This window comes from Pygocentrus nattereri, chromosome 17 (assembly GCF_015220715.1).
Source record: "Pygocentrus nattereri isolate fPygNat1 chromosome 17, fPygNat1.pri, whole genome shotgun sequence".
NCBI lineage: Eukaryota > Metazoa > Chordata > Actinopteri > Characiformes > Serrasalmidae > Pygocentrus > Pygocentrus nattereri.
In genome coordinates, this window is record NC_051227.1 from 2,508,642 (window position 1) to 2,521,657 (window position 13,016).

The following is a 13,016-nucleotide window of genomic DNA, read 5'->3' on the forward strand; positions in this document are numbered from 1 at the left end:
TCAGCCAACTGCCAGCTTGCTATAAAGAAGTTAAAATCAGCCATAAATATTAATAATCATAAAAATACAATCAGCCATAAACATCAGATGCATCTTCAGCAACAACAGAGCTTGCTGCAGATGGAAGGGCAGCAGTTATACCTGAATCTAAGCCAGTGTACCATCAGACAAGATTGCACATAAACCCATACACAATGCTCTGCTCTCTTGACTTCTTGCTAGAGGAATAGCTTTGGCCCTGACTTGGAGTTTAGCTCCATGTCTTCTGTTCTACAAGGTGTCGCTACCACCATGCTGATTCAGCAAAAGACACAGTGTGCAGTAAATAGTCCACAAGATCCTTCTGGCAAAAAATGCACTGCCACAAACTGCAGCTGTTGGGTAGATATGCTTAAATCCACGTGATCTATGGTCTAACATATCTGTATACCACAAGTCAGCAAAATTCCTCACCTGTGTAGAAATTTTAGAACACACAGAATACACGTCTAATTTTTCTCCACAGTCTCTACATTTATCTGAAAGCTGGACTTTAACTCAGTGAGACTTACAGACTGTGAGTCAGCTAGTTTACACAATTTGTTTGGAACAATTCATTAGTGTTACCAGCTGACTATGTGGCATTAGTGTTAAGCAAGGAACCTCTGGTGGTTCCATTAATTTGAGGATTATATTTAGTGCATTTATATTATAGTCTTTCTTTTACTGAGATACTAGCAATAAAAATGCATTGAATTTGCACTGATGTCCACATGTAGAATATACGTCAAAATAATTCTGTCTTCAGAATTTTACTTAACTTTCTACTCTTTTATTGCTATAAATTACTTTTAGCAACATGTGTGTTTATGTAATGTATTTCTTTAATGTATAGTAACAGTTCAGTAAATCAATTGCATTACCTATATTTACCGATACAACTTTAGAGGAAAGTCTTAACGTCTAGAAGAATAATTACGCATTGCTTAGAACGTGTCTGTCATAATATTTTAGGATGTTCTAGGCGATATTTTAAGACCAACAGAAGCCTATTGCAGCTTTTCTATGGAAATCTACACTGTAACTGCATAAGACACAAATAATAGTTACTATAAAGTTCAATTTACCAACAAAGAAATCTGAATGTAAATCTGAAAGAACCGAATGGATCTCAGTTAGACTTATTTAAAGCTCAGTGATGTTTGTAGTTGTTCATCACTTATAGCCCTACCTATGTTTTTTTTTTTCTCCTCTTTCCACCACTTTCCAACTACTTTCAGGGTTCATGTTCATGTCTTGTCAGCTTATTTATTAAAGCAATGGAAATTTCTGTTTGAAATAAGATTCATTATCCACTTTCCACAGTTTTAAACAGACATTTTCTGCTGTGCTCTATTACTCCTCAAGTCCCCACACAAACATATATATATATATATATATATATATATATATATATATAGATAGATAGATAGATAGATAGATAGATAGATAGATAGATAGATAGATAGATCTCTCTGCTGTGTGAACAAAACCTAACTCCATTCTTGTCATTTTTTAGTTTTTGAAATAATTGGAAAATGCTTTGTTGTCCTTTACAATGCGTGTAAATTTAATGATGCATGGATAGACAAAAATGGCCAAAAATGACTTGGAAAAACATTTGCTTCCACTGACTTACATTCAAATTAATGTATGTTTGTCCCTTCTCTTGTAAAGTTATCATTTTGGAGATGCAAAATCCCAGTGTTGCAGATTTGTTCTGACAGCAGCTATATATATATATATATATATATATATATAGAGAGAGAGAGAGAGAGAGAGAGAGAGAGGGAGAGAGAGTCATAGAGTCATTAAGAGAAAATATTTACTTACTCTTTCCAGCAGATTTGTTGGTTTCTCTTGCAATAGCACAAGGTGGAATTTGTATAAAATTAATGATTTCTGAAAATACACTGCTCTAAAACTTCATGCAAATGCACTCTGTCTAGCTTTGCTTCTCTCTGAGGCCTCAGTGTCTTAGCTTCTTTCTTTCATTCAGGGTTTAGCCTAGCGAAGAGGGAGGGAGAGACGGAGGGAGGGAGAGAGATTGTTAAGAATGCAGCATTGCACTCAGATGGGAGGGTAGAGAGACAGAAGAGAGGCAAAGTAAGAGATTCTTAGAGCAATGTTAAGTACTTGGCACAGGTGTGTCTAACAAGAACACCCCCGTTCCTCTTGCTCTGTTTCTTTAGCTCTCTCTCTGTCTATTCTGTCTTTTTCTTTCTATCTATGCCTACCTTAATCCTACCTCTGTCCCAGACCGTTTCTTCACCCCCTCCTCTCTTTTTTTTTTTTTTTTTGCTTCATCATGCTCCCCGTGGCACCCCAGCACAATCCAGCTCTTCCATCCTCTCCTTTACCTTTACCTGTACCTTTACTTTTTGTCTTCCGTCATATTCTGATCTGTATGCTGATGTCTGTCCTTTTCTCCATAGAAACAAAATAATCCATGCTTGTAAAATCTATGAATTCCATCCAAGTCTCATTTTTTCCTCCTTTTTTGTTCTTGGAAAAGCTTGTAAAGTATTCAGTGTTTGCAAGTCCCTTTGCCCAGGCTCTTTCCTCAACTCACTCTGCAAACTCTTTCATTCTCAGCCACCTAGTTGTTTCTCCACCTCCCTCTGTGGTTCTTACTTAGCCTGTTCTGTCCATCTCTCCTCCCTCTAATCCACCTCTCCCTTTCTTTCACCTTCGCACTCCCCCTTCTCTCTCTCTCTCTCGCTCTCTCTCTCTCTCTCTCTCTCTCTCTCTCTCTCTCTCTCTCTCTCTCTCTCTCTCTCTCTCTGTGACATGATATGCCAAGATCACAATGTCACAAGCTGGAGATGTGTGTGCGTGTACATGGATTTTATGGCATGCTTTCATTCTGAGCTGACAACAGATGTTCTTAAATGAAACCCACAATCTTATCACAATCTGAAGTTTCCCCTAATAATATGCACTACATACACCAAAAATGTAGCTCAATAAGTTTTGTCCATTCATCACCACATATGCATTTAGCTGACAGAACTGGGCTATAGACATGGAACGCAGCAAGATCCCATACATACACATCATAATAGCAAAAAAATTGTTCATTATGTTTCTCCATATTAACCACCCGCTCTCCTCCGTATCACTTCCATGTGCAGTGTAAGGTATGCTGCGCTGTTATCTCTGCATCGTTGCACACTCAGCATAGCTGAATGGAGTCTCTGGAGGGTTTTGGCTCATGTGAAGCAGCTGCACACTAACCCCAATGAGTCCTGCGTTCAGGGACTACACTGCACTTCAATCCACCCTACAGCTGTTCTGTGATCTGAGGGTAAGGGTCACTGGTCCATTGCCATTGATTAAAGTTTATAAATAAATAAATAAATAGATCTCTCTGACTTTGAAGTGCATAATTATAGCTCCTCCAGACCAAAAAGGACTGACTAGCCCTAGTGCAGTGCAGAAGTCAGAGACCTCTAAAAATATATTTCATTTCCCGTAAAATGGCCATTAAACATTAGTTAGCCTTTTCTTGGTTTAATGAAAAAAGAGCAGAACCCATATTTTAACAGAAAACTACACCACAGCCTCAACAAAGTAATATATGTGTGAAATATTTGTGATTTTGTTGCAGTCTGGCAGCAGCTTCTGGGTTAAGGTTTCCTTAAGTCCACAGTGCTATAGTACATATACATATAGTACACATACTCTAGCCAATGTATTCATAGTACAAACGTTTATATTGACAATTCAGTAATAAAGATTCCTGCCTGATAAGACTAGTAAAATAATTATTTGTCCATCATGTTATTTCAGGGTTTTTGTGAGAATTGCAGAAGGTTCCAGGCCAATTAGAGGTCTACATTAGTTCGTTGATACAATATCTTGATATGACTTTATCTGTAATGCTTCCCTTTGAAAAAGCATATCAGTTGTATCATGGGGGGTTACATGCATTCCATCAAAATCACCTTGCATTCCAACAGCCAGATGGTGCCCCCAGAGGTCCGGCAGAGCCTTCCTTCAGCCCTGAGAAAGGAGAACATGACACCTCCACCTGCTTTCTGCATAGCTCTTAATCATCACGTCCAGAGTGAGAAAGTGTGTCTGTAGAACAGAATACAGCTGCTTAGTACACTGAGCAGCAGATACTATCCTGACAAAAATATTTGCATTAATTGCCTCTTATATGTATTTGATCAGAATGAGCATTACTTTATTTCATCAAAAGAAATTTGATGAGTTCACATCATATTATACTGAAAAGACCAGACAAACACATTATTATTAATAAGTATTTAACTAAGGCATAAATTAAATAAAAATATATCAAATATTAATAAAGAACAATAAAGATCCAGTCTGTAAGGAGCTAAAGATATATGTGAATACAAATCCAGATGTGAATATCTATCTATCTATCTATCTATCTATCTATCTATCTATCTATCTATCTATCTATCTCTCTCTGTCTCTCTCTCTCTCTCTCTCTCTCTCTCTCTCTCTATATATATATATATATATATATATATATATATATATATATATATATATATATATGCAGGTCTGAGGAGCCATAACACATTATATATATATATATATATATATACAGAATATCAGAAAATTGCATAAACTTGTCTAAAAGTGTAACAAAAAAATGAGAAGAAAAAGCTGTTGTCTGGTTGTGCTGGTTTTGATGGCCCTTCTACCAGAAGGGAGTGGCCAGGAGAGGTGATGTCCAGGATGAGGGGTCAGCTGTAATTTTGCCAGTGTGCTTCATCACAGGGCCTATAGGAGAGAAAGTCTGTGTTCAAATCTGCAGTAAAATTCATTCAGGTTGTTTGTGATTTGACAGTCATTCAGGAGAACAGGAGTTCTTTTCACCTTGTAGTTAGTGATCTCTTGGAGTATTTTCCAAACTGAAGTTGGACCGTTAATAGCAATTTCTAACATTTCGTACTGATTTGACGTTCTGTTCCAGGAGAATGAGTGGGCAAAGACAAATTTCAGAGTTTAGCCATAGCTGGCTTGAGACGTCCATACACTAAATCATTGTATGGACGTAATTTATTTACACTCAGATCTCCATTCAATCAAATAGAGTACTGTGTCAGCTTTCTTACAGCATCAACACAAAGTCAGTGTGAAAAGACCCCTTATTATAATTATTACTTTTTTTTATTGTTCAAACAAACTGTGCTTGAATGAGTCTCTAATAGCTCTGCAAAAAAATAGCACATTGGTCATCCCAGTGTTGCAGATTATGTACAGAGGCAGACAGTTTAATGACAGAAAATTCAATACTAAAGAAATCCATAATAATGTTTATAACATGCAATATTCTCACTGGAACCCGGTTCTAGTCCTCTGAGTCCTTGCTGCTGGATCTAGCCTGCATTGCAGAAAAACAGTTGATCTAAAACTGTCAGCAGTGAAAATGACCATGTTTGCACTTGTCTAGGGCAACATTTGGACATATTGGAGCAGAATAAAAGGAGGCCATGAAGAGCAAGCGCCTCAAGAAAAATTCTAACTGCATAGTCTGGGTGTGGGACAACCGATTAAGGAGAAGGAGACCAAGAGAGCAAGGGAGTTAGAGAAGGAAGAGTGATTCTAAGCTTTGCACTACTGGCATGGATTATGACATGACACAAGCCCCTGGTGTATAGCTTTCTCAGCAAGAGCATTTATGATCCTAGATGTGATAAGGCTAAAAGAGCCCCCCCACTCCCATGTGCCTGCAGTACTGTTCATGCTTTTCTGCATCAAGCTATGTAAATACATGCTTTTTCAACCGGCTCTGTCTACCAATCACACACATCCAGGCACACAGAAGGACAACACTCATACATAGAAGACTGATCTCTCACTGAGCGTAGCACTGCGCTGTGCGGTTTACACGTTCCTATGAATGAAGGCGGTCTCTGTCTTCTCTGCTGTCTCTCCGCATGCCGAGTGCGAGCCAGTAATTTGCAGAAGAAAGCAGTCTTTAGACTATCTCTCTGTCAGAGGCACAGACACAGCCTTACTCTTCTCGCTCTCACTCTCTCTCTTACAGTCTTTTTCTCCCCTCTCTTTTTCCTCCTTCTTCCTCTCTTTCATTCTTTCGCTCTCTCTCTCTCTCTCTCTCTCTCTCTCTCTCTCTCTCTCTCTCTCTCTCACCAGATCCCACTGCAAAGGAGGAGAGAGAGGAGGGAGTCATTCTCTGCAGGACTTATCTGGCTGAAAAGTCCACGCTTGCTCCCTCCCTCCTTTTTTTCTTCCTTTGCTCCTCTGTCCCACCTCATTTCTCACTCCCCCTCCTTTCCACCATCCCACCCCAGAGCCCCCTGCTTCAACTCAGACAGACAGAGATACACACACACACACACACACACACACACCCACACACACACACCGGAGGAGCCAGGACGGGGCAGGCAGACAAGGGAAACGTGTAGGCTGTCTAGCGGACATGGATTCACATGGAAATAGTGGATCATTCTTGCACAGGTGGACGCGGTCTGGCGATGCAGTACACGCTGGCTTGGTTGTCACACTTCTGATTGGTAAGTCAACCGGCTTAAATTCTATTGATATTCCAGTCTTCTCTCTGTGTACTCCTATCTCTCTCTCTCTCTCTCTCTCGCTCTCCCCCTCCCTCTCTCTCTCTGGCTGTGTTACATTATGCACTTCGTCTTCCTCTTCTCCTCTGCACTGGGGTCCATGCCAGAATGCAGCGGTTTCTGCACTGCTTGCAAAAATGCAGAATGTGCTCTGGCTGGAAGGACATGCTTATTTACTTGTTGCTGCAGGAGGTCGATTTGGTTACAGGGCTCAGGTCTCCCACCATATGTGGTGAGGGTATGGAGGCTAGCTCAGGCTGACTAACAGCTCACCGGACCCAGAGAGTGAGAGACCGAAGAGAGTGTCTGAAGTGCAAGTCACTGCTGTCAGTACCTGGACAAGCTGTATTTGTACCAATTAACTTATGAAGAAAAGCACTGCAGTGTACTTATGAGAAAAAACACTGACTCATAAAATTTTAGGGTAAATATTCACCTCAACTCGTATGTGAAATTGTAAACATTTTGTCACATTTCTGTTCATGTCAGTCATTTACGTGACAAGCATTCAAGGCTAAGTTCTGACATTTATGTGTCGTCCACAGCAGTATCACCAGCTAAATTAAATATATCACACTAGTACAGACAACAGAATCAAATGGTGCAGGAGATAATAGCCCACTGATGATGTTACTTCAGAAAGCATCTGTGCAACTTGGTAGTTGTTTTTTATGAAAATGTACTTCCACACAGTATTGCATGCTTACCTCTTTTCTATCTGTTATTCATCAATATTACACTGTTATGTGTATGACAGTATTGTCCAGTATTACACAGTTACTCCTAGAAATAACAAACTTTAATACATTAACATTATATTGCATATAAATACATTGTTATCCACTATTAATTATAGTACAGTTGTGAAGTTTTATCCACCATGAAATTGCACATAATGGAAGCTAAATTGTCTTTTATTGCTAAAAGGTTGTGCATGATTGGGCCCTTAGAAAGCGCACTTTTTGAGGAGGTCTTTGCATTCAGGATTACAAGCAGGCAGTCATACTGAAAATTCAGCACCACCATTACACCTACGCAAAAACCCACAACAAAATACATATGCACATACATACACTCGCACATACGTAGGCACATATTGCTGCCCCACCCTTCACTTACTGTCAAGGTGAACTGAAGGCAGTTAAAGTAGGACATCCTTTTTCTCTTTTCATGGCCTGGAGCCCAAGGGTTAATATACATGCTCTGATGAAAGTCCCAGTGGACACTATGAAGAGTGATATATAGTGATGTGTTCAGGCATATCATATGGGCCAGGGAAAGGACCACACTTAACAGTACAATGGCCTTTTTGCAATGATACTAACGATTGTATATGAGCCTGAGTTTAAATTCTGAAGGACATCCAGTTGAATATCCCTCTCTCTCTCTCATATATGTGTGTGTGTGTGTGTGTGTGTGTGGGACAGAGGCATATTTACCACTTTGTTTCGTCACCTCTGTAAGCATTTGGGAACTCAGGGAGACCAATTTCTGTGGTTTTGAAAGCAAAATGTTTTCCCATTCTTGTTTGATACAGGGTTTCAGCTGCTCAACAGTTCGGGGGCTCCTTTGTTGTATTTTTCATTTCAGAATGCACCAAATGTTTTCATTGGTGACAGGTCTGGACTTCAGACAGGCAAGTTTAGCACATGGACTCTTTTAATACCAAACAATCCTGTTGTAATACATGCAGAATGTAGTTTGACATTGTCTTGCTGAAATAAGCAAATATTTCCCTGAAAAAGACGTCATCTGGATGGCAGCATACGTTGCCAAAACATGTATATATTGTTCAGCATTAATGGTGTCTTCATAGATGTGCGCGTCACCCATGCCATGGGCACTAATGTACCCCTATACCATCATGAATACTGGCTTTTGAACTGATAACAAGCTGAGTGGTCTTTAGTCCAGAGGACACAGTGTCCATGATTTCCAAAAAAGAATTTCAAATGTTGATTCATTGAGCCACAGGACGTTTTTACATTTCTCCTCCACTTTAAATGAGCCTGGGCCCTATTTGGTTGCTTTTTTGCGTTCAGTGATTTCCACTAAAGAGTCATCTCCGGATTCTCTAAATATTTTAATGATATTATGTCCCATAGATGATGAATCCCCAAGTTCTTTGCTATTTTACAGTTCCTTGATATGTTGTCTTCATACTATTTTGCACATCATTGCATTCTGTTTTTATTTTCAAATTTAGCTGCATGCTTATCAAATTTAGCTGCATGCTTAATAACACATTTTTCTGTGGTGTGACTAAGCCAGAACACATATTTATTTCTGCTTTACACAGACTTTAAAAGGCACTGTAATAAAATGCCTCTGCAGCAAGTCAGTCTGTGAAATTCCTGCCCTGATAGAAAAGGAAGCATCTAGAAGTAACAACAACAGCTTGGCCACAAAGCACATAAGAATCACTTATTACACTTAGTACATAGCTTCAAATTGCCTCTGGAAACAACATCAGGACAATGACTATGAGTTGGGAGCTTCATGAAATGGGTTTTCAGGGTCATTCAGCTGCAAACAAACCTAGAATCACTACACAAAATTCCAAGCAATGTCTGGAGTAAAACAGGCAGCCACTGGACTCACTTTACTCACTAGACTCAAATTACACTTTGCTGTCTGACAGTCTGATGGATACATCTAGATGTCAGGAGATCACTACCTACTGGAATGTGAGGTGCCAACACTGAAGTTTGTTTCAAGAGAGACAATGGTCTGGGGCTGTTTTTTCAGGGTTTAGGCTTAGCCCCTTAGTTCTAGTGAAGTGTCTTGTTAATGCTACAGCATACAAAGATATTTTAGACAACTATATGTCTCCAACTTTGTACACAATTACAAGAAAATACTTTCTTGCATGCTTTATGTACACTCACCGGCCACTTTATTCAATTTATTTAGTTGTTCAATTGCTTGTTAATACAAATATCTAATCAGCCAATCACATGACTGCTAATCAATGCATTTAGGCATGTAGAGGTGGTCAAGACAACTTGCTGAAGTACAGACCGAGCATCAGAACGGGGAAGAAAGGTGATTTAAGTGACTTTGAATGTGGTATGTTTGTTGGTGCCAGACGGGCCTGAGTATTTCAGAAACTGCTGATCTACTAGATTTTCAAGCACAACCATCTCTAGGGTTTACAGAGAACGGTCCGAAAAAGAGGAAATATCCAGTGAGCGGTCAGTTGTGTGGACGAAAATCCGTTGTGGATGTGAGAGGTCATAGGAGAACGGGCAGACTGGTTCGAAATGATAGAACGGCAACAGGAAGTCGGCACGGCACGGTGGCGTGGTGGGTAGCGCTGTCGCCTCACAGCAAGGAGGGCCTGGGTTCGATTCCCCGGCCGGGCGACTAGGGTCCTCTCTGTGTGGAGTTTGCATGTTCTCCCCATGTCTGCGTGGGTTTCCTCCGGGTTCTCCGGTTTCCTCCCACAGTCCAAAAAGACATGCAGTCAGGCCAATTGTGTAAAATGATCAAATTGTAAATCGCTCTGGATAAGAGTGTCAGCCAAATGCCGGTAATGTAATGTAACTCAGATAACCAAAGAAAATCTCTGAGGAACGTTTCCAACACCTTGCTGAAAGTATGCCATGAAGAATTAAGGCAGTTCTGAAGGCAAAAGGGGGTCCAAACCTTTTACCAGCATTACCTAATAATGTGGCCGGTGAGTATATAACTCAAAATAATAATTAAAAAGTATTTCTAAATAATAAAGCAAGTGTGACCAGAAAGAAGAACAAGAAGAATCCAGGCAATGTTGTATGTGAAAACATTCCTACTGACACTTATGATGCACAAATTTAATTGTTGTATCAGAGACTACCTGAGTTACTCTTTAAATTCACCAACCACCAACAAACTTTAATGACTAAAGCAACAAGAAGAAAAGCAAAGAGAATCATTGGTCACTATTTATAATCAAAAAGCACATATGTGGGCAATGAATGCATTATGTGTGAAGTGTTGGAGGGATGTATCACCTCTAGTGTCACCAGTCTCTCACACCCCAGAGAGATTAGGGTTCTGAAGAACTCAGACCTCTGTGTTGGCATTCTGCCTCTGCGTGTGAGCTTAGCCTGAACACTGAACACTGATGTCTTCAAATCAATGGCGAACCATGACTATTAAAGCTAGGCAATCAGTTTGGGAGAGCTGGAAAAGTTGAAGGTAAAAGAGGAAGAGTACAACTAGTAACACAATCAGAGGAATAATGAACCAGCCATTCAGAAGACAGGATATTCTGAAGGATCACTATCCAGACAGTACCTAAGAGTTGGAAACAATTTGAGGGCAATAAATAATAATAATATCAGTGTGAACCATAAACATCAAAATAGGAAAAAAATTAAAACATATACAATTTATGCACATTTCTGCTAGTGGCCTTTTATACTAATAGTGTGTTAGCACTAAGCTAACAGTGATTGGCATTACACTTTTTTGGCATTTAATAAGCACAGATTGAAACTTGTAAAAGACATCTCAAGTTTGATTTGAAACTTGTACCAAACACATTTACATGCGTTTTACCTTGCAGCAGTTTTGCAGTGACTCAGTAAAAAGTGCTGACATAGTTTTTCATTTCTAATAGTTCACTAAAGTGCACTAAAGTGTAGGTTACCACTCATACTCACAGTCAGTGATGTACGTAGGAGTTCCACTTTTTTCTCACAAAACTGGTTCCACATATTGGAAAATCAAAACAAGATTGGTTGATTCCACTGTCAAGATAATCATGTTAGTGGTGGGGGAATTTCATTCCATTGGGAATTTCAAGAATTTAACCCTTTTGCTTCCAACATTGAACAATGAATTTTTTTCTACTTGTAGAGTTTAAATTAAAAAAGCATATTGACATGATAAATAAAAATGAATGAAAATGACATACAGTCATATGCAAAAGTTTGAGCACCCTAGTCAAATGTTTATTTAGTTGATTTTATAAGTTAAAAAAAGGTCAAGGCATTCTTTACAAGGAACAAACTTAACGTGGAATTTTTATGCAAATTTTGCATACAAAGTTTTGTTTATGCTGAGTTTACACTTTAAAAAGTGTATTGTAGTTGATTCAATTCTGCAGTTAATGTCTTGGTTAATTAGTTGTTGGTGTGTTTGAGCTAAGAAATCACCAAACTGTACTTGACACTAGTCCTCCAGGACTAGAGCTGATGCAACACATTCAGTTCATCAGTTTGTCATGAGTTCAGGCCTTCATGAGTTGACTCAAGCAAACACTTAATTCATGAGTTTTACACTCCCATCCTTTGCTGCTATGATATAATACAAACGTTATGACATACTGTAAATAGCATACTCATATAGTAGAAATAGTGTAGTGAGAAGTCTAGTGTAGTAAGAATGATGAACAATCTGCCAATATTCGATCCTCCGTTATGTGTGTGATCAGCAGTGTATTTCAATATGACATTCATTTGACCTGACAATAATGGTGGGTATTAATACCTCAACAGATCATTACAATAATTATTTGAATTCTGATCATTACAGGAATCATATAGCCTGTACTAAACATTCATCAATACCCCATCAGTATGCCCCATATAATTATTCAGTTCTAACCATCACAAAAGTTAGCCTAGTTATCACAATGGGAGTGTGTAGCTCATGACAGCAATAATGAGATATGGTAAGTGAATGTAAATTGGTGACCTGAATAAAGAATAAAGAGGGGTGGGGGGCTGATTTGAGGGTCTCAAGGAGATGAGAGAATGAGTGATGATTTTATTTAATTAGTCCATTTCTCTAGAGTGTTAATGAAAGGGACTGTAGATGATCAAGATGCAACATATCAGTAACACGTCTGCCATTGCGCCAGTTCTTGGAGCTCAGGTCTTGTACGGATTGGTTGAGGTTTATGAAATCCCATACCTCGATGGCTGCATCAATACACAAGATTCTCTGAAACACCTTCCTGAACTTAGCAGCTAACTATCAAGGTCTTTGGAATGGAATAAGGAGTGCTAGAAAATCTCTGAACTCTGCTTCAGAACTGTAATTTAGAGAACCTTGGTTTGCAATGACATTGGTTCATACATTAGGGTTAAGAAGATCTATTCAGCTCCTGTAGCTCTGAAATTGATAAAGGTTTGCGACTCATGCTAGCAATGAACCTGTTTCTGCAGAACGTTATCTGTATAACTCTACTGCTAATGAGTGTGTAGTCTCAATTACCCATTCTTATTAAATGAAATCTGTGAATGAATGCCTGAATTAATACCTCCTGCTAAGTGGTTTGAACATTCCCAGTAAACCATTTCTTGTAGCACTATTAGGGCCACTAATAGATCTTCACTGCATCTAGGGCAATTAAGATTCCTAAAACACTAAACCCTCAAATGCCTTACTGCGCAGGACATACATTTGTAAAGAGTAAAATGAACT

At 39.1% G+C, this 13,016-nt stretch overlaps 1 protein-coding gene across 1 annotated transcript in view; it reads left to right on the top strand.

The window, feature by feature from the left end:
• The first annotated feature begins 6,159 nt into the window (after positions 1 to 6,159).
• The window catches only part of scn4ba (sodium channel, voltage-gated, type IV, beta a), a 29,636-nt gene continuing 22,779 nt past the window's right edge, over positions 6,160 to 13,016 (top strand). Inside the window, exon 1 of the mRNA XM_017708891.2 lies at positions 6,160 to 6,542. Within this exon, the coding sequence (XP_017564380.1) occupies positions 6,449 to 6,542 (94 nt within the window). The 5' untranslated portion in view covers positions 6,160 to 6,448. The remainder of the gene's footprint in view (positions 6,543 to 13,016) is intronic.